This window comes from Mobula hypostoma, chromosome 10 (genome assembly GCF_963921235.1).
Source record: "Mobula hypostoma chromosome 10, sMobHyp1.1, whole genome shotgun sequence".
In the NCBI taxonomy this organism is placed as follows: domain Eukaryota; kingdom Metazoa; phylum Chordata; class Chondrichthyes; order Myliobatiformes; family Myliobatidae; genus Mobula; species Mobula hypostoma.
The window spans coordinates 120,465,346-120,488,438 of record NC_086106.1 but is presented as its reverse complement, the minus strand read 5'-3'; the positions used below and the strand labels follow the sequence as shown (position 1 = coordinate 120,488,438).

General features: G+C 43.5%; 1 protein-coding gene across 2 annotated transcripts in view; it reads left to right on the top strand.

The window, feature by feature from the left end:
- Nucleotides 1–15,443, top strand: part of LOC134353157 (RPA-related protein RADX-like) — a 66,222-nt gene extending 50,779 nt beyond the window's left edge. For both annotated transcript variants that reach the window (XM_063061132.1, XM_063061131.1), the window contains exons 14-17: nt 4,006–4,091; nt 9,314–9,601; nt 11,434–11,622; nt 14,771–15,443. In XM_063061132.1, coding sequence (XP_062917202.1) covers nt 4,006–4,091; nt 9,314–9,601; nt 11,434–11,622; nt 14,771–14,895 — 688 coding nt within the window. In that variant the 3' untranslated portion in view covers nt 14,896–15,443. The remainder of the gene's footprint in view (nt 1–4,005; nt 4,092–9,313; nt 9,602–11,433; nt 11,623–14,770) is intronic.
- The last annotated feature ends 7,650 nt before the right edge of the window (nt 15,444–23,093 follow it).

Here is a 23,093-nt window from a genome sequence, read left to right as displayed (position 1 = left end):
TCAACGACACACCTTAAATGATTGCAGTATTTTTTATCTGGCAATCCTGCAGTATTATTTTGCTGTCAGCACTTTTAAAGGTGTATCAAAGAAAGGACATGCCTTGTACATTCAAAATGGATTTATGGGAACTTTTAAAGACTAGCTTTATTTGTCACATGAGCATCAAAACATAGTGAAATGCATCGTTTGTGACCAATCAAACTGGAGCAGTTTGTGCTGGGCAGCCTGCAATTGTCACCACACTTTGGGCACCAATACAGCATGCCCACAACTCACTCACTCTAACCCATATGTCTTTGGAATGTGGGAGAAAACTGGAACTTCTGGAAGAAATCCACTCTGTCACAGGGAGAATGTACAAACTGTTTATGGACAGCCGTGGGAGTCGAACCCTGATCTTACAGCCAGTGCTGTAAAGCATTGCACTAAACACCACACTACTATGCCACAGATTCTGGAACAGGAAAAAGGATATGAAATACAAAGTCAGCAATGATCATATGGCATTTGTATCTTTGGAATGTTTTTATAGGTAACATTTCAATCATCTCTCAAGCATTCAAACCAGGGTTGATTCTGGCTTCTCATTCAGACAGATGGACATTGCCCGAACATAAACAAAGGTAGAAATACCTTTACGCTTCTCACTGTGAGTGCTAATACATCAAGGTTTCAAACTGAAATATCGACAGTTCCTTTCCCCTGCACAGATGCTGCTCGACCCGCCGTTCCTTCAGCCCACTGAGTACTGTTCCACATTCCAGCATCTGCAGTCTCTTCTGTCTCCATGCTAACCATGTGGATTTGCCTTCTGCAGTAGATGTTTATAGTTCCCCACAAAATCCTGACAAATCTTTCAATTACTGCCCCAAGTGTTCTTCTCACAATGGTTTTAAATTCTGATCGTATGTAGATTAAAGTAACGGCCATGTTGTGCCAGTGAAGCTCTGGGAATCCACGGTGAAATAAAAGGCCTGTTAGTGCATTGGCTGACGAGAGCATTGGCAAGCTTCTCTACTTAACTTAGCAGCCTTCAAAGTCTTTTGATATACAAGGTGTTAAAAGGCATAGATGGTGGTTGGCTGTGGTGTCCAATAGTGACAGGAAACCTGTGCAGGAGAGTTTTTAAAGTGGAAAAGCCGTTGCGCTGGGGCAGTTTCACTCTCTGAACCCCAGAACTCTGGGTCCAGTGGCACGAACAAGCATCACAAACGGGGTCTTCCCTGGTTACGGTGGATAACCATGATGCCTCCTGTGCCTTGTCATTCTCTTCGCTCTCCACAGAGCATTTCGGTACCAATTTCCTCGCTGTGGGATCTCACTGTAGGTCTCATCCGCCCAGCTAGAGCTGACTGCACACGCCAGGACAGGCATGAGGCCTATCTCACCGGGGTATGAGGCCACCAGCGACCCACACCTGGTTTAGCACGCCTGTCGAAGCGGTGTACTGGGGCGTGGCCACTGTCCCATGCAAACAGCTACTTGGAGCCACAGGTCACACTTTCAGCAGCATACAATGTCGCAATGACACTGGGGTAAATAACTGAACAAGAAGACAATTAAAAGGGGAAGGTTTGAGGAGTTGATTCATGAGCTTCTCATTGCCTTCGGTAAACATTCCCTCAGTCTTCTACTGAAGTAAACTTCCCGAGCTGGGTGCTGAAGCAGTGATCTGACTCAGAGCGAGGAGGGTGCCAGATTAAGCCTTCCTGAAAAATGCAGACCAAAGATGAAGACAGATTTAAATTTGTTTACTAATGTCATGTGTACTGAGCTAGTGAAAACTTTGTTGTGCATGCCATCCAGGCAGATCATTTCATCACATGCAGGTTATACATCTGAAAAGCAAAAATGCAGGATATAGTGTTACAGTTAAATTGATAAATTGTTTTATTGTTGTCACATTACCAAGGTACAGTGAAAAACTTGACTTGCAATTTCTTGGAAGGTGAGCTTCTTCACACAGCGGTTGGTGCAAATGTGGGATGAGCTGGCAGCAGATGTGGTGGATATGCGCCTGATTGTAATATTTAAAAGTTTGGATAGGTATGTAGATGGGGAGGGGTTTGTAACGCTGTAGTCCAGATGTGGAACGACAGGACTGGGCAGAATAACAGTCTGGCTTGAACTAGAGGGGCCAAAGGGCCTGCTTTTCTGCTGTAGTGCTCCATGACTCTGTTGCTAAAGATCAATTCATTACACGAAGGAAAAAATAACAATAAAATAATGCTGAGTAAAGTGAAAGTGCAATTCAGATAGACAGTAAGGTGCAGGGCCATGGGGGAAAAAATCGGTACTTGTGCACCAACAAAGTGCAAAGTAATTTTCATTATCAGGGGACATGTATGTCACCATATTCAACCCTGAGATTCTTTTCTTCACAGCTGTGACATAGAAGTGTTTCAGAACCAACACAGGTGACGTCTTCATTAGATAGATAGATAGATACCTTATTGATCCCGAAGGAAATTACAGTGTCACAGTAGCATTACAAGTGCACGGATATAAAAATTAGAAGAGGAGTAGAAAAAAATAAATAAGTTACCACAAACAGTCTAATTGGAGGGGGAGGTCATCACTTCCCCAACTCATTATAGAGCCTTAATGGCTGAGGGCAAGAATTACCTCATATAGCGCTCTTTGGAGCAGCACAGTTGTCTTACTCTATTATTGGAAGTGCTCCTCTGTTTCACCAAGGTGGCACGCAGAAGGTGAGAAACACTGTCTAGAATTGCCAGGATTTTCTGTAGAGTCCTTTGTTCTACCACAGCCTCCAGTGTGAGTGGGAGGTGATTTAATCCTAGAAAGTGGCCACTTCACAATTTTCCATTATGCTCTTAAGCCTTGTCACCTCACGTGCCTTGAGCTGCAAGTTGATAAGTGGTAAATTTTGCCTTTATCTTCTTAACATTTTCCACATATCTACTGTGAGAGAAGGCTTTATTCCAGATCTGAAATTTTTGGGTGGTGATTTGTGAATTGTGGGAGGGTGAATTTCTGAAACACGACCAACTGTATAAGCCGGGATCACCTGTTCATTAATTTTATAAGTAATCTCCGCATTATACAGAAATTCACCCTTCACAGAATTCTGCTGTTCGAATGTAGGAACATGTTCCAGTGATGTTCTTTGAAGGATTAATAGGGGGACACTGGCCAATAGGTGCCAGCGAACATATTAGATCTCCCAGTGGCCACACATTTTAATTCCACGTCCCATTCCCATTCTGACATGTCTATCCACGGCCTCCTCTACTGTCAAGATGAAGCCACACTCAGGTTGGAGGAACAACACCTTATATTCCGTCTGGGTAGCCTCCAACCTGATGGCATGAACACTGAGTTCTCTAACTTCCGTTAGTGCCCCGCCTCCCCTTCGTACCCCATCCCTTATTTATTTATTTCCTCTTTTTCTCCCCCCTCTCTTTTTTCTCTCTCTTTCCCTCTCACTATAACTCCTTGCCCATCCTCTGGGTTTTCCCCCCCTCTGCCTTTTAGGTCTCCCGTCCCATGATCCTCTCCCTTCTTCAGTCTGTTATCCCTTTTGCCAATCAACTTTCCAGCTCTTAGCTCCATCCCTCCCCCTCCTGTTTTCTATCATTTCGGATCTCCTCCTCCCCCTCCCACTTTCAAATCTCTTACTATCTCTTCTTTCAGTTAGTCCTGATGAAGGGTCTGGGCCCAAAACGTCAACTGTACCTCTTCCTAGAGATGCTGCCTGGCTTGCTGCGTTCACCAGCATTTTTTGTGTGTGTTGCTTGAATTTCCAGCATCTGCAGATTTCCTCGTGTTAACATATTAGATCTACCAGATTTGACATCATGTGCCTGGTCAAATCACTGACAGAGCAGTATGCTTCCGTGTTGGCCTAGACTGCGTGCCCAGCCTGCTTCTCTGACCTGGTGTGAAGGCTAGTGCTGAGAGATGGAGGAACAATCTTCTAACTCACTGATTCCCTTCTGCTAACTGTTCATTTACATTGAGCACTGTTGTGTTTGGCAGGAGGGCATCTGATCAGGATGCTGGTGACTCTGTGAACGACAAGGGACCTTCTCAAGGTGCAGAGGAGCCTGTGGCAGTGAACAGAGGTACCAATTTACTGTCTTCAACACACACCCCCCCCCCAAAGACTCCTGTGAATGAGACTCTCCAGCAAAGTTAACATTAGTGATGCTAGGCAGTGTTTAATTTGTGTCTTTCAGTCACTGGGGTTCATTTAAACGTTGGCTGGTGAGGTGAACTGGAGGCATCTCATCAGCCATTCATACTGATACCATCACTGAACCACTAAAGGGAACGTTAGGCCCAGTGAGATTTACACATCCCATATGCTTATGTGTTTGCTTATTTATTTATTGAGATACAGCATGACATAGACCCCGCCAGCCCCTCAAACCACGCCACTCAGCAACCCCCAATTTAACCCTAGCCCAACCACCGGATGATCTATAATGACCGATTAACCTACCAACCAGTACGTCTAACCGGAGTACCCAGAGAAATCCATGTGGTCATGGGGAGAGCGATGGGAACTGAGCCCTGGTCACTAGTACCGTAAAGCGTTGTGCTAACCACTACGCAGCCAGCCGCCCCACCGTACGTATGCACAGGTGCAGTGAAAAACTTACAGCAGCATCAGGTACACAATGTTCACAAGTAAACCGTATATTAGCAACATAATTTATACAAGAGGAACACAGTTACGTAACCATGTGTCTTAGGCACATGGATATAGCTAGGGCGCCTAAAGCATTTGCACAGTACCATATTTGTCAATGTGGAGCAGAGAGCAAGTTTGTAAATCTGGCGGGAACAAAAAATGTTGGGAGCAGTGAGGGTGGGGCGCTGCGAGAGGAATGTGGGACAGTTGGCAGAGATGGAGTGCTGGGGTGAGGTGGGGAGGGGGTGGAGTGGGTGTGAACTCACCCAGCCCTGAGACACCTGGCAAGGTCACTTGACTCCAAACAGTTGGTTTACTGATCATTACGGAATGTCTCTCTGGTGCTTCCTGCTCCCTCCACTCTCCCTTCCCCTTTTCCCAACGATGATTCCCTTCTCCCTGCCCCCTTCCCACTCTCAATCCACAATAGAGACCCATATCAGAATCAGCAGTACAGTGCAATACATAAAATTACTACAGTACTGTGTAGAAGTCTTGAGCACCCTGGCTATATACAGTATATGTACCAAATACTTCTGCACAGTACTGTACTTCTGCCACTGTAATCACAGTTCACTTACTGCTATGCTATCGTGTCACCCAAGAAAGAACACAATTACTGCAACCAAAAAAAAAAATCGAATTCTATTGTAGTATGAAGTAGTCAAGTAGTCATAGTGTTGGTATACTGAGGTAGCGATTGGGGCTGTGAAAGTTGGTTTGAAAACCAAATGGTTGAAGGGGTTTCAGGCTTCTGTACCTGCCCAATGGCAGCTGCAAGAAGATGGCATGGCCCGATGGCGGGGTTCTTTGATGATGGCAGCGCCTCCCGTGGATACTGTTGACGGTGGGAACAAATGTGCCTGTGATCTATTGGGCAGAGTCCACTACCCTCTGCACTCCTGTGCATCTGAATTGTCGCACCAGAACATGATGCCAGTTCACCAGTGATTCATCAGGGAAAGCCCTGAGTTGGTGGGGCTGTTGTTCGAGGAGAATTTAAGTCAGCCAGATTTGTCCTCACTGAAGCGTAGAAGAAAGAGATGGGATCTGATTAAAATTTAGAAAGTAGTGAACCTGTGGAGTTTAACACAAAGCACCACAGAGAACATGATGTTTTGAATATTTTAAAAAGAAAAGATAGATTTCTGGTTGCAAAATGTATCAAGGGGCATGAGGGTATGATACCGAGATGGGTGGTCCAGGGCTGAATGTCCTACTTCTGCTCCTGTTTTCTGTTTCAATGCAGGAAGTATGGTTGCCATGTTGTACGGCAAACTCCCACAAACAATGTAATGGCTACATTGCTTCTATAGCACGATTCCACTACCCTCTGCAGTTTCTTATGTTCCTGAGCATTTGATTTGCCGCACCAGACCAGTCAGGAATAGACAAGGTTGGTTTTCAGGAGTGATTTAGAGGAAGGAAGGAATTCCAGAGCTTTGGCATCTAAAGGCATGACTACCAGTGATTAAGCAATTCCATTCAAGGATGCATGGAAGGCCTTCATGAATTATTAATATTTGTATTTTCAGGTTGTCTTCTTTTGCACATCAGTTGTCAGCCATTGTCTGCTTATGAATAGTTTTTCATAGAACATAACCATTACAGCAAGGTACAGGCTCTTTGACCCATGATGTTCTGTTGACCTTTTAACCTACTCTAAGATCAATCCCTCCTCCATAACCCTCCATTTTCCTATCATGCTTGTGCCTATCTAAGAGTTTCTTAAATGTCCCTAATATATCTGCCTCTACCACTTACCCTGGCAACACATTCCACACGTTCACCAACCTGTGCAGAACAGCGCATGGTAGTGTTGTGGTTAGCACAATGCTTCACAGAACAGGTGACCTGGGTTCAATTCCTGCCCCTGCCTGTAAGGAGTTTGTACGTTTTAACCGTGAACACATAACTGTAAATTGTCCCGTGATTAGGCCAGGATGAAACCGGGGGATTTGCTGGGCGGTGTGGCTCAAAGGACCAGGAGGACCTACGCTGTGCTCAATAAACAAATAAATGTAATTAAATTCCATTGTAGTTCTTTTTTTCCTGTGAATGACTGCAAGAAAATGACTCGAGGAAATATATGGCAAAATATATGTGCTTTGATAATAAATTTAATTTGAACTTGGATCTATAGGTGTCTCAGGGGATGGGGGCTTGCAGGAGATTATAAAGAGAGGGATTACACAAAGGAGAGATTTGAAAATAAGGATTGGGATTTTAAAATCATGACACAGTTTAATCATTGGACTCGGGATACGTGCACAGGATTTGGAGTGAATTGTGATGTAAGATGATCTCCGAGTCAATGGAAACTATTCATCTCCACCTAACGTCTAACAAAAGTCATCGAAGTTCAGAGTAAATTCATTATCAAAGTACATGTATGTCTCCATAGACAACCCTGAGATTCATTTTCTTGTGGGCATACTCAATAAATCTGTAATAGAATAATAACCATAATAGAATCAATGAGAGACTGCACCAAACAGGGCATTCAAACAGTGTACAAAAGGCAATAAGCTCTGCAAATACAAAAAGAAAGAAATAATAATAATAAATAAATGAGCAATAACTATCGAGAACATGAGATGTAGAGTCCTTAAAAATGAGTCCATAGGTTGGGCCAAGTGAAGTTATCCCCTTTGGTACAAGAGGCCGATGGTTGAGGGGTAATAACTGTTCCTGAACTTGGCAGTGTGGGTCCTGAGGCTCCTGTACCTTCTTCCTGATAGCAGAAGCAAGAAGAGAACATGTGCTGGGTGGAGGGTCCCTGATGATGGATGCTGCTTTCCTGTGCTGTCAGTGTTTCACAGCACTGATTTGCCCCACTGTCCTATACAAGAGGCTGCAGTTGCAGGGACCTGGAAGAAACAAGAAAAACCCCCTGGAGGATCTCGGAGCATATTGATGCAGCTGGGCCCGGTTCTTAGCACAGGGGATGACCTGGTGTTTGGACAATTTAAACACTGGGCCATGTGGACTGGAAAGGCAGGTAGTCGAGACCAGAGGCGGGGGTCGGGCTATTTCTGCTGGCTGCCCTGCGTCGTTTCCTCCGTGGCGTTGAAATCGAGGCTGTGCCTGCCCCAGCTGCTCCGGGCTTCATGTCTCCAAGCTTTGCAATGATCTGCCTCACTCTGTGATGAACTGAGGCTGAGGCTACGGGCCGATTCTGGATGTTCCGGGCTTTACGTCTGTGGACTCCCTTTCATTCTGAATGTTGTTGCTTGTTTTTATTGTTTGTATGATTTATGTTTTTTTTTTCTCTATGCATTGGGTGTTTGTCTTTTTTAATTGGGTTGCTTCTGGTTTCTTATTTTATGGCTGCCTGTAAGCAGGCAGATGTTAAGGTTGTAAAACTTTAACATACTTTGATAATAAATGTACTTTGAACTCAGCAGTTCAAGCAACTGCAGTGGAGGGAAAAGGCTAGTCAACTTTGAAGGTCAGTTCCTCCAGCAGTGTGTTTTCTGTCCACAGTGATTTCTGCTCCTGTCGAGTGTTTGCTTGAAATTAAACTGGGCATTTTGGGTTAATGTGGATTGTTTGCAGTGGCTTGTGGAGAAGATGCCAGCTGATATTCCATCAGTTTTATTGTAGCAGTTCATACACCACTAAAGTGTTTGCAATACATGATGCAATGTTCAGTTTAAAAGGGTGATTGTCTTTCCTCAACACTCTTGGTATCAAGTGTTTTGTTTAATACCATGTTAAACCTTGAAATACAAACAGTCGTAGGGAGAGAGTCAGGAAGTTTTAATTTGAAAACAAGTTTTATTTTCGTCCTTCTTCCTAAAGATATGAAAAGATTTCTTTTCACCCAGGTCTAACCCAGTTTAAAATCCATTAAGCACCTTGAGTCGAGTGTGATGCTGTCCTAAGGCAGGGTTCCCAACCTTTTCTATACCATTGACTAGTACCATTAAGCAAGAGGTCCGTGGACCCCAAGTTGGGAACTCCTGTCCTCGGGGGTTATTGCCTTAATGGAGAATGCCTGTGTGTGACTTTGTTTAACATGGTGAGGCTGACGCACAGGCAACAACCACACAGTCCTTGACAGATAGTGGTCAGAGACCAGTGGAATGGAATGCGAGGTGACCTGTGACCCTTCACTGCGGCAGTTTTCCTCCACCTTCACCGCCGTTGTGATATGTCATTATTGTCCACCAGCTCCACCACTGAGGCCTTGGTTGGTTCATTTTTTTGTCTGGAACTTCCCCTTTGACCTTAACACCATGGGCGGCCCTGTCAGGATCTAATCATCAAATGGCTGAACTCTGGACAGTATCACTCCTGGGACTGCAGGAATTCGCAAGCTTCTCAACCACGTCAAGGTGATGATGCTGAAAGAAGGCTGTACATGCTGTGTACAGCCTTTCCTACTGTTCAGCAATGATCTCCTGTCAGGTTGACCTGTGCTTGTGATCCTCCCTCAAGCTTTCCCGTATTCCTTGTTTGCAAAGCCAAGAGTTAATGGCAGGGTGGTTCTATTTGAGACACAGTTGTAACTTGTACGCTTGAGTTGTGTAGTGAATGATTTTGCATATTTATGTACGAGTATTTAACACTGGCCGTGATTAAGTTCTGCTTCAGTGTGAATGTCACAGGAGTGATGGTTTGTTTATGAATTATTTACTGTTTCAGACGAAAATGAGAGAACTACAGAGACGCATACAGACTGCTGCTCTCAATATGCATGGCAGAGTGCTATGTGGCCAGAGATCAGAGGACACCTGTCAGCCCACTTACACTTTGGCCAGCTCCTTCCCGAGAGCATTCCACGCAAATTTGACTATAGACATAGAGACTTTCTGAAGCAGCAGTACAACCCCCAGGCTGCCGAGTACGAGCCAGCTACAGACAACACCAGGATGGACCTTCAGAGATTTGGACCAGCGTGCAACCACGGCTACTACTGTGTGACGTTAGTTGGTGCGTACCGTTACCCAAACTACCGCGATGCTGCCTGGAATAGATAGCATGTCTTAGATAGGTTGAGTGAGCTGGGGCTTTTCTCTTTAGAACGAAGGAAAATGAGAGGCGACTTCATAGAGATGCCCGGGATGAAAAGACGCATACAAACAGCAGAAGTCAGTCTGGCTCTCTCCACTTTTAGTTCTTTCAATCTTATATGCTTTTGATACCATTTATTACAGTTCTGTGGAGGCATTGTTAATGTATCAAGTGACATAGTCATAGAACACTACAGCACAGAAACAGGCTCTTTGCCTCAATCATTCTGTGCCAAAATGTTACTCTACCTAGTCTCATAGACCTGCATCTGGACCGTTCCCCTCCATTACTCTCCCATTCACGTACTTATCAAAACTTCTCTTAAATGCTGCAATCAAACCCAATTCACCACTTCCACTGGCAGGTCGTTCCACGCTCACAGCCCCTCTGACTGAGGAAGTCCCCCCTCAGGATCGCCTTAAGTATTGCACCTTAAGTATTTCACCACTTCCACTGGCAGGTCGTTCCACGCTCACAGCCCCTCTGACTGAGGAAGTCCCCCCTCAGGATCGCCTTAAGTATTGCACCTTTCACCCTTAACCTTTAACCTCTAGTTCTATTCTCACCCAGCCTCAGTGGGAAAAGCTGTATCGATTTATCCAGTTGATGCCCCTCATAATTTTGTATTTGTCTCTCTATCACATCTTCCCTCATTCTCCTACACTCGCAGGAATAAAGTCCTAACCTATTCAACCTTTCCCTATAAGTCAAATCCTCAAGTCCTGGCAATGTGCATTTTTCTAATGAATAGTTTCCTGCAGGAAGGTGACCAGACCTGCAGATAATACTCTGAAATTGACCTCACCAACATCTTACACAGCTTCAACGTAACATCCCATCTCCTGTACTCAATGCTCTGATTTATAAATGCCAGTGTGATCTTTGTGTATTTTTCACTTATGGACAAAACCAACTGATGGGCATCTGTAAAAATGGAACCCGCTCGTTACCTGGGGATGCCTGTATATCACACATCCGTCTTTCTCAATCAGTAGCAATGTACATCCAGCATATTTGCTCTTAAAATCTGCTTCTCAATGTAAAAAAAAAATATATAAAATTTTGATTGAGTTTGGTTCTGTCATGGTCAGGTTGGATTTTACTTATTTTTCTTTAAAGATACAGCACAGTAACAGGCCCTTCCGGTGCAATGAGTCCACATGACCCAGTTACACCCTTGTGACCATAAACCTACTAACCCATATTGGAATGTGAGAGAATCACTGGGAGAACGTACAAACTCCTGACAGACAGCTGCTGGAATTGAACCGTGCTGCCCCAGAATTGTGCACAGGAGCTGGCCTGCAGGGGGATGTAGGATGAGAGTCGCCTGTTTGCTCAGGCAGATCTGACACAGAGGTGCAGAGCTTACTGCTGCTATCCCAGTCACCCTGGTTCAATCCCGACTGCGGCAGCTACCTGTAAAAGTTGCACGTTCCTCCTGTGATTATGTTGGTGCTGCTGTTTCCTCCCATCTCTCTTTGTGGAGGCTTTGGGGAGAGTGCGGGAAAGGTTTTCCGGGATGTTGCCTGGATAAGGGGACATGTGCTATGAGGAGAGGTTGAACAAACTTGGGTTATATTCCCTGGACCAATGGAGGCTTAAGGAAGGCCTAATAGAGATTTATTCGACGTATGAGAGGCACAGACAGATAGCCGGTAGCCTTTTCCAATGTTGGGAGAGTTCTTGCGGAAATTGTTGGACTGTTTGACGTGTCTGTATTAACCACACAAATTGCTGTTCCGATCCAGGTATCAATCACCAGGTAGCAGCTGATGTTGTGTTTCTACCAGCCCTAAGGAGCCACAAGGGGCTCTGCACATCGTGTCTACCAATGGAAAGCCATGACAATAGCTTTGCTTCCATTCTGGCCAGTGGATACGTCTGTGACCTGGAACCCACGAACAATAATCAGACAGGACAGGTGTCTGCCTCTCCAGGTAAGGACTGTACCCCCAGTTAGGTCTCAGCAATGGACATAAGTCAGAATAAGAAACAGAATCAGGTTTATTGGCACAAGAGATTCTGCAGATGCTGGAAATCCAGAGTAACACACATAAAATGCTAGAGGAACTTAGCAACTCTGGCAGGAATAAATCGTCAGTATTTCGGGCTGAGATCTTCATCAGGATCCAGGTTTATTATCACTTACTGTGCAAAAGTCTTAGGCACTTATGTATTGTCACAATTTTCTGTATTGCACTGTATCTGCTGCAAAAAAAAGAGCACATTTCATGACAGATGTGAGTGATGATAAATCTGATTCTGAAATGGGTCACTATTGTGGATTGAGAGTGGGAAGGGAGCAGGGAGAGGAAGAAGAAACCATCAGAGAGACGTTTCTGTAATGATCAGTAAACCAGCTGTTTGGAATCAAATGACCTGGCCTGGTGTCTCAGGGCTGGAGTATTGTGTACAGTTCTGGTCACCGAATTATAGGAAAGATGTCGATAAAATTGAGAGAGTACAGAGGAGGTTTACGAAAATGTTGCCTGGGTTTCATCTCCTAAGTTACAGAGAAAGGTTGAACAAGTTAGGTCTTTATTCTTTGGAGCGTAGAAGGTTGAGGGGGAACTTGATAGAGGTGTTTAAAATTATGAGGGGGATTGATAGAGTTGACGTGGTAAGAGTTTTTCCATTGAGAGTGAGGAAGATTCAAACAAGAGGACATGGGTTGAGAGTTAAAGGACAAAAGTTTAGGGGTAACATGAGGGGGATCTTCTTTACTCAGACAGTGGTAGCTGTGTGGAACGAGCTTCCAGCAGAAGTGGTTGAGGTAGGTTCGATGTTGTCGTTTAAAGTTAAATTGGATAGATATATGGACAGGAAAGGAACGGAAGGTTATGGGCTGAGTGCAGGTCAGTGGGACTAGGATAGGGTAAGAGTTCGGCATGGAGTAGAAGGGCTGAGATGGCCTGTTTCCGTGCTGTAATTGTTATATGGTTATATGGCTGGGTGTGCTTGCACCCATATCACCCCCCACCCCACCCCCGGCACTGCTTCTCTGTCACCTGACCTTCCAGTGCTCCACCCTCACCATTCCCAACATCCTTTGCTCCCACCAGATTTGCAAACTCACTCTCCACTCCACATTGACAAATATAGTACTGTGCAAAAGTCTTGGGCACCCTAACTCTGTGTGTGTGTTTGTGTATATACGTACACATGTATAGTATGTACTGTATACGTGCACAACACTTTTGCACGGTACTATTGTGCAATTTGTTTTGCAGCAGCAGTACAGTGCAATACGTAAAGAACCTGTAAGTTACAATATTGAATATTTTAAAAAAACGTAAGTTGTGGAAAAAAAGAACAAAATAGTGAGGCGATGTCCAAGGGTTCATTGTCCACTCAGAAACCTGATGGCAGAGAGAAAGAAGCTGTTACTAAAATATTGAGTGTGTGTCTTCAGGCTCCTGTAGCTCCTCCCTGAAGGTAGTAATGAGAAGAGGATAGCACGTGAGGTTTGACCCAAGTCCTAGCAGACTGGACAATTTTCTACATCAGTAGAAGACATGTTTAACCATTGGAGTCTGGTGCCCTTTCCTTCGGGTCAGAAGGTTGTGAGTTCAAGTCTTTTTCTGGGAACTTGGGCACAGAATCCAGTTTCTCAGGTGGAATACTGAGGGAATACTAAACTGTGAGAGATATCTTTTATCCTCTCAGGCGATTGTTAATGATCACAGCCCATTAGTACGTAGTGGTCTTGCTATGTTGGCGCCAGAAGCATGGTGACACTCGCGGACCGCCCTCCCCAGCACATCCTCAGACTGTGTTGGTCATTGACGCAACATCGCACATTTCACTGCATGTTTCAATGAACATGTGACAAATAAAGCTAGTCTTTAACCTCTCTCTTAGATTAGATAAGACCATTATCTAAACTGAAAAGAGTGCAGAAAAGGTTTACACAGATCTTGTCAGGACTTGAGGTCTTTCACTGATACGGTTATGGTTACTGTTCACTGAGTATTGAGTCTGCCTACAAGACTGGGGAATCAAGACCTAGATGGCATAAGTTTAAGGGGAGAGGGGAAGATTTAATAGGACCATATGGGGCAATTTTTTTTTTACAGAAGTGACTAACATATGGAATGAGGAAGTAGGTGAGGCAGCAGTTTTAAAGGCACTTGGACAGGTACATAGATAGAAAAGGTTTTGAGAGATATGGGACAAACGTGCAATATGGGGGTGTGGCTTATTTGCCAGTCGAAAGCCGCTTTCACCATGTTGGGTAGTTTAAAAACTGCAGCCGCTCTTCCCGTTGGTTGGCTTGTTCGCCACAGCACCTGGTGCCCGTTTCAAGCACTTTGGGAGTTGTAAGAGGAACACGTGTGAGAGGTTCAAAGGTTCGTTTATTATCAAAGTATGTACGCAGAATACAACTCTGAGATTCGTCTTCTCCAGATAGCCATAAAAATACAGAAAAAACATAGAAGTAGCTGAAAGAAAATAAATCAACCACCACCCCCCCTCCCAACCCCTCACTTACATAAAAAGTAACAGATCGCCCATGTGGAGAAACAGCAAGAAGAACATCAAACCCGAACCCACCAGCCCGGCAGTCAACAACAAGAAAAAAACGGGCGAGAACACAAAAAAAAGCATAGAACTGAAAGTGGACAATATGAACTACAGTTAGTTTGAACTCCACTCTCTTTCCTTTTGATCCCAGTGCACACATCCCAAAAAACCATTGGGAAGGTATGCTCCACACACACTTAATAACTGTGTGGTGAATATTTAGTTTTGTAGTTCGTGTAATTTTTGGTCGAATCTTTTACTGCTTGTAAATAAATGAGCAATATGCTTATTCGTAGTCAGAGTTTTCTGTCTCATTCACCCAACCTGTGATCTTGCTTCCACGTTACAACATAGGTACGTGAGACGAGTTTGTATGATGACCTTGGTGGACACAGAGCAGTGGGTTGAAGGGCCTGTTTTCCTACTGTATTGCTCTATGAGAAGACCCCTCATGACTATAAACCTGAAGGGGGGCCCGATGAGAACTTAGTGATTTGCTTGTCAGCACTTGATCCTTAAACAGGTGTGTAAATGAAACCCTCCGCACTTTTTCTCTTCTAGATCACATAGTAAGAACAGTGGCTGAGTTGGACAACCTGCACATCATCTGTGTCCTTGACCTGTGTCATCATGGTGCTGACAAAACTGAAGTGATTTTGAACAAAATATACCAAATGTCTGACTGAAGCCATCAATGGCCTCTACGACAACTCCAATTCTGGAATATCCATTTTCCTGTCATAGATTCCAGACCATAATCCAGTTGTTACTTTTTACTAACCACCTCAATATAATTTTCAAAACATGTGCAGTAATATTTTATTTGATGTGATTTTTTTTTATATATGTGAGTTTGTATGTCAACTATAATATCGCAAATAAATTTCTGGATTAAATACAGCAACCAAGCATGAACAAACTGTCTTATGAGTTAGAAGGAACAACTTATAAAAGCATGTATGCATAGTATCAGATACCACCAATTTATTTATTGAGTTAGTGTGGAGTAGGCTCTTCCAGTCATGTCACTCAGCAATCCCCAGTTTTAACCCTAGCCTAATCATGGGACAATTTACAATGACCAATTAGCCTACTAACCAGTGTGTCTTTGGAGTGCAGGAGGAAGCCCATGCAGTCACGGGGAGAATGTACAAACTCCTGACGGACAGTGGTGGGAATTGAACCCAGGTCAATGGTACTGTACAGCGTTGTGTTAACAACTACGCTACTGTGTTGCCCACAAACAGGTGCGCAGGTGTACCTAGTAAAGAGGCCACCAAGTGTAGATTTTAAGGTCAAAAGTCGATTTGGCATACAAGGAAACTGTTCAATAGCCTTCTAACAGTGGGATAGAACCTGCCCTTGAACCTGGTACGACATGTTTTCAAGTTTTAGTACTTTTTACACAATGCGAGGGACAGAACACTGAATGTCTGAGGTGAGAGGATCCAGACTTTCAGAATGTATTTGCCTCTGCAAAGGTCTAACAAACCGCTCTCTTTGGGGGTAATTTTAAACAGGAGTCAATCTCTTCTTCTTCTTCTTTTCCCATCATGTGGATAGCCAGAGGCTTTTTTTCCCAGGGCTGAAAGGGCTAACACGAGGGGCCATAGTTTTAAGGTGCTTGGAGTAGATTAAAGGGTCAGCACAACCATGGGCCTGTGCTGTTCTATGTTCTTATCACATAAACGGCAAAAGATACAGTGAAACGCGTGGTTTGTATCTGAAGGATGTGCTGGGGCAGCCCACAAATGTCGCCACATATTCTGACACCAGTGTAGCACACCCACCATTTAGAGCAGAACAAAAACAAAACCACAACAAAGCAAAGCAAAGTAACATCAGCAAAATAGGCCCTTTACCTTCATCCCACCTACCCACTCACCACACACACACAGACAGGCTTCCAACTCCAGGACAGGTCTTCTCCAGTCCCTAGCCAGACCCTCAGACATCAAGCCCTTGTCTTCTAGACATGCAAAACTAAATGCAGGGTTTTGTGTTTATTCTCGTTTCAGGCCCAGACCAGTGCTTTGGATTTGGGTAGGACTGGTATCAGTGTAAATATACCATATACTAATTCATTCTTGTTGATTCGGTTGTCTTTGTGATACCTGTCATCTTTAAAAGTTAGCCATGTCTACTCACTCCCTGATCCTTCAGGGATTCTCCCCCTCCCCCAAGTGCTCATCACTTGCTTGGACGTATCTATTTGCCAGGATTCACTCAATCCGTAAAATGGAGACATGAGGAATTGCCAGTGCTACGATCAGAAGCAGCGGACAATTGGCTGCAGGCACTGGTGGGGTGTCACAGCAAGCTGAGCAGCATCTTTGGAGGGGGGGGGTGGGGAACAGCTCCGCACACAAAGATACAAATGCTGCTCGACCTACTGATTCGCACTCATCCGTGACGTGCCATGGTATGTATTGACTGGTTAAAGGAGTTAGATAAATCTCCTTTTGTTGATACCATGAAATGCTCTTGGTTGAGTCAAAGTGAATTAATAGTTGAAGTGAGTTAATGGCCATTCATTTCAACTCAGTTGTTGGCCACCCCTTTCAGTTTGAATTCCCATTCCCGTTCTGCCATGTCTGCCCATGGCCTCCTCCATTACCACGATGAGGCCAAGCACAGGTTGGAGGAACAACATCTCCTAGTCCATCTGGGTAGCCTCCAACATGGTGGCATGGACATCGATTTCTCCAATTCCTGGTAATCTCCCCACCCCACACCTTGCTCCTTTGTTTTTCTATTCACCATTCTGCTTCCCCTGTTACAACTTCTCTTTCCTCACTTGCCCATCACCTCCTTCTCTAGTCCACTGTCCTTTCCTATCAGATTCCTTCTTCTTCATCCCTTTTCCTCTTCCACATATCACCTCCTAGCTTCTTACTTCATCCCACTGTCCCCTCACCTGGCCTCACCTTTCATCTGCCAGATTTGAACTTGTTCCCCTCGCTCACCACCTTATTCAGGCTTTTTGTTCTATTTTCTGATGGCGTTGGGGGGAATGGGAGTTTGAGTCTTTAATGACGAAGAGGCCCTTTTCTTTCCAGTCCTGATGAAGAGTCTCAGCCTAAAACGTTAACTGTTTATTCCCTTCCATAGATGCTGCCTGACATGCTGAGTTCCTCCAGAATTTTATGCGTGCTGCCCGTCTATCACCTGTCAGCTTGTACTCCTTTACTTCCCGTCACTTTCTCATTCTGGCCTCTGCCCTCTTCCTTTCCAGTCCTGATGAAGGGTCTCAGTCGGAAACATTGACCGTCTATCCTCCCCATAGACGCTGCCCCACTTGCTGAGTTCCTGCTGCATTTTGTGTCTGTTACTCAGCTGCAGTGAGTTCAGTGGTCACATTTGAGCTGAAGATTTTGGAGTTTGGACAAGTAGCGAATGTAGCTACTGGATAAACAGGTCGACCCCATTGAGCAGCTGAAACGTCAGATGCAGTTAGCTCATCAGTTCTGACGCAGCGGCATGAGGGTTACGGTTCGTTTCTTCCGTCACAATAAGGTATGAAGCTGAAGCGTGTCACCATATCCAGCCTGGTCTGGTGATTATACAACGCCTATAAAAAGTATTCAACCAGCAACTTTTATGTGTGTTGCTTCAAACCCCCCTTGTTAGTTTTCATGTTTTATTGTTAAACAACATGGAATCATAGTAGATTTAGTTTGGCTTTTTTGACACTGATCAACAGAAAAACACTCCTTCCTGTCAAAGTGAAAACAAATTTCTACAAATTGGTCTAAATTTATTACAATTATTAAACACAAAAGAATTGATTGCATAATTACTCATCCCTTATAAGTCTGTATTCAATAGTTGCACCTTTGGCAGCAATTACAGCCTTGAGTCTGTGTGGATAGGTCTCTATCAGCTTTGCACATCTGGACACTGTAATTCTTCTCCATTCTTCTTTACAAAACTGCTCAAACTCTGTCAGATTGCATGAGGACCATGAGTGAACAGCCCTTTTCCAGGTCCAGCCACAAATTCTCAATTCAGTTGAGTTCTGGACTCTGACTTGGACACTCCAAGGCATTAACTTTGTTGATTTTAAGCCATTCCAGTGTAGCTTTGGCTTTATACTTGCGGTCATTGTCTTGCTAGAAAACTAATCTTCTCCCAAGTTGCAGTTTTCCTTCAGGATTTCCCTGTATTGTGCTGCATTCATTTTACCCTCTACCATCACCAGCCTTCCAGGGCCTGCTGCAGTGAAGCATCCCCACAGCATGATGCAGCCACCACCATGCATCATGGTAGGGATGGTGTGTTCTTGATGATGTATGGTGTTTGGCTTACACCAAACATAGCATTCAGTCTAATGGCCAAAAAGCTCAATTTTGGTTTCATCAGACCATAGAACCTTCTTTCATCTGACTTCAGTGTCTTTAACATGCCTTCTGGCAAACTCTAGCCAAAATTTCATGTGAGTTTTTTTTCAACAGTGGTTTTCTCTTTACCACTCTCCCATAAAGCTGCAACTGGTGAATCACCCAGGCAACAGCTGTTGTTATGGGCAGTCTCTCTCATCTCAGCCTCTGAAGCTTGTAACTCCTCAAAAGTTATCATTCCACACTTGTCCCCTTCTTGCACTGTCATTCAGTTTTTTAGAAATGCCTGCTCTAGGCAGATCTACAACTGTGTTCTTTCCATTTCTTGATGATTGAATTAACTGTACACCAAGGGATATTCAGTGACCAGGAAATTTTCTTGTATCCATCTCCTGACTTGTGCTTTTTAATAACCTTTTCAAGGAATTGGTTGGAGTGTTCTTTTGTCTTCATGGTGTAGCTTTTGCCAGGATACTGACTCACCAGCAGTTGAACTTTCCAGATAGAAGTGTATTTTTACTATGTCATGTGACCGGCAACAGTGAATATAAAATTGAGTCAGGTTTTATAAAAACAGGAACATTTATTAAATTCTGCTCAAAAATAGCAAAATGTATTTAAGCGACTGACTTAACTGGAAGTTAACTGCTATACAGCAACTCTGGAGCAGTTCTTAAAAGGGTAAAAGCGAAAACAGTTCTTAAAGTGGTAAATTCAAACACAGTTCTTAGAATGGTAAATTCAAAAGTCCAACAGATTTATACAGTCAATTAGGAGAGACTTTCCTGAAGTAAAGAACTCCTTGAAGACGTGACGTTACTGCTGATCCCAGCCGGAACCTGCCTTGTCGGCAGGATTCATGACAACGGAAATAAAACGGTTTAAAGGAACTGACATTTTCCTCTAGAGAATAGACACTGCACAACCTTTTCTACTTTAGCAGAGGTTGTCTCATGCAGGTTACTGTTCCTTGAACGAAGATTCCATAAAGGTCGATTCTCTCCAAAACCGCCAAACGATATCAGCTTTACTTGACTCGGCGAATTCCTGTACTTTGGTAAGGTCTCCATTCTCCAATACCACTTACAATAAAAAGTAGAACTCCACTTTAAAACGAAACTGCATCATAAGACGAATAGCAGCAATAAGGAATAACTCACACAAAACTAAACTGAAAAAAAACTAACTGCATCACACCAGGAGTCTCCTTTATATACCTGTTGAGAACATGTCATCACGTGACCTCACATTGGGAAAATTACATCATGTGACCTCCACAAGACCATTACATCATGCTCATCAGATAGTCAATTACATCATGGTCATAAGACAGTCACAAGATACCCATGAGGTACGTAACAACTACAATCAATAGAAACAACTTGACTGCACCCAGGTCTTGAGAAACAGATCTCTATTTAACTAATTATGTGACTTCTAAAATCAATTAGCTGCACCAGTGATGATTTGGCATGCATTTTAAAGGGGGTGAATACCTATGCAATCAATTATTTTGTGTTTTATATTTATATTAATTTAGATCAATTTGTAGAGATCTGTTTTCACTTTGACATGAAAGTGGCTTTTGCTGTTGATCAGTGTCAAAAAAATCCAAATTAAATCCACTGTGATTCAATGTTGTAAAACAAGAAAACATGAAACTTCTAAGGAGAGTGAATACTTTATATAGGCTTTGTATAAGCAGCTGCAATGGTGTGTGTCCATCACTGTCACACCATGGTTAATCATAGAGCAGTACAGCACAGAAACAGGCCCTTCAGCCCATCTACTCATGCTGAACTATTATTCAGCCTAGTCTCACCAACCCACATCTGGACCATAGCCCTCCATACCTCTCCTACCTATGTACCTATCCAAACATCTCTTAAATGCTGAAATTGTATCCACATCCACCACTTCCACTGTCAGCTCATTCCTTCCTGAGTGAGGAAGTTTCCCCTCATGTTCCGTTTAAACATTTCACCTTTCACCCTTAACCTATGACTTCTAGTTCATGGTTGTGGCACTCAGAGTCAGTGATTGCAGAGGCAGTTCCTTGGGCCCATCATGTCAACTTCAGTTATCAAGTAACCATTTTTATCAATCCCCCTCACTAGCACTGGGTTTGCAGCCTGTTCTACTGTGGTAATTCAAGTGCTCATCTAAATCCTTCCTGAATGTTAAATCAGATTAGATTAGATTAGCTTTATTTGTGGTTGGGTTGAGTTGTTCTCCAATTTTGGCAATTTACTTGGAAGCATTTCATCTCCATGCGAGGAGACATCACCAGTGCACCGTTGATCGTGGTGTGTCCTCCGAATGCTTGGCCTTTATATATTTTTCAATCAGTCGATTGGTCACCATTTCAGAATACTCGATTGTGATGTGGGGAGGAAATCTCTTTGCTGATTGGCTGTGTGGTGAACCTTCTGCATTGTGGTCTGGAATTTTCTCCTCGTTTCCTCATAAATAGGATCAAGGTCGACATGTTTGTTTACAGAATTGTTCGCTTAAAACCATGCTTCTAGGAATTCTCTTGCATACTGCATGTTTGCTTGCTCCATAACTTTCACTGATGCCCAGTCGAATTTGTGCCCCTCTCAATCTTCATGAGTAGAGACTAGGGAGAGTTGCTCATGTTGCTTCACAGCTGGTTGATGTTCATGGATTCTCCCAGTTTGGCCAACATAATATTTGCTGCAGTCCATACACTGGATTTTTTAGACCACGTTGGTCTTGTCTAATAACTTGGTTCATTCCCTTGGTCTGAAAAGTACTGTCCTCAACATTGCTGTTAGCGTGTGCGCGACTAGAACTCTATGTTCTAGGAAAAGTTAGGTTGTCATTTCTGAGATATTTGAAATGTATAGAAGGACAACCTGTTTGGTCACTTCCTGGATGGTGCATTGCAAACTAAAATGGCATTATGAAGTGCATGATGGAGGTTTATTTGAATAGTCCATAGCATTCCCAAGGCTAAATAGCAAGGAGGGATTCAGGAAACTGGGGCTACATTGCTGGAATTTAAAGTGTTAGGAATTGATTGTACTTTTCATGAGACTGAGGCAAAAATTGATAAAGGTTGGTAAATTAGTTCATTATTGTCATTTGTATGAGGTACAGTGATAACTTTATTTTGAATGCCATCAATACAGATGAATAATTTCCAAATTATTTCTAAAGATCATCATATCGGTTCATCAGAATCACAATCGGACTTAATAACACTTGTATATGTTGTGAAATTTGTTGCTTTATGGCAGAAGTGCATTGCAATACATAGCAATAAAAACTATAAATTGCAATAAAATATATTAAATAATCATTGCAAAAAGACAGCAAAAAAAAGGTGAGGTGGTGTTCACGGGTTCATTGTCCATCCAGAAATCTGACGGCAGAGGAGAAGAAGCTACTCCTAAAATGCTGAGTGTGTGTCTTCAGGCCCCCGTATGTCCTGGATGGTAATTATGGCTGACGTATTTTGACGCATTGCCTTTTGAACGTGTCCTCGATGCTGGGGAGGCTAGTGCCTGAGATGGAGCAGGCTGAGTTTGCAACTTTCTGCAGCTTTTTCAGATCCTGTACAGAGGACCCTCCATACCAGATGGTGATGCAACCAGTTAGAATGCTCATCAAGATAGTACCACGGAAAAGCAAGAACGGAATGTAGAATTTACAGTCCTCCAAGAGGACCTACAACCTTGCTGTGGTCTGGATGCTTACATGCCTCAGTAACTCGGAGAGCTATGTTGGCTGGGGTCAAGGCTTTAATTTTTGGCCCGTGGCAAGGTCACCCATGACAAAGAGGTCAAAGGGTAGAGGCCAGACTAAGAGTAGTCCACTGGTCCTCCAGGTTTGGGGGTTCAACTCAAGGCTCACAACCCTGTCTGGTAAAACAAAATTGTTACAGAAGCAGCAATGAAGAATCCTTCTACATCTGAGTGTGACGGTATTCCTGAGTCTCCACCCAGAACTTGCGTGACTGACAGTAATGAAAACCAAACTACTGGTATGACGAAGGAAGCCCTGAACAACACCTTGATTGTAGAGAGAGAGAGAGAGAGAGAGAATTTACAGTAGGGTACATTTACAAAGAAAATGTGGTAAGATGCAAGGCAATGAAGAGGTAGATTGTGAGATCAAAAGTCTGTTTTTACATCCATGACATCTGTTTAACAGTGTTATAAATATGGGATAAAGTTAAAAATTAAAATTTATTTGTCACTTGTACATCGAAACACCAAAACACCTAGTGAAATGCATTCTTTCTGTCAACAATTGACACAGTCTGAGTATGTGCTGGTATAGAAGTTACGATAAGGCAAGGGTTAACATAATGTCCGGGCCAAGGATAGATTACAAATAGGGTGCAAACAAGCCAGGCAAGAAAGTTCTTTGAACAGTGCCCGGAGCCATTTTCACTTACAGAAGACAACTGATCGTTTCCATGGATGCTGCCCGACCTGCTGAGTTCCTCCAGCGTGTTGTGAGTGTTGCTTTGACCCCAGCATCTGCAGAGTATTTTGTGTTTAACAATATATCAA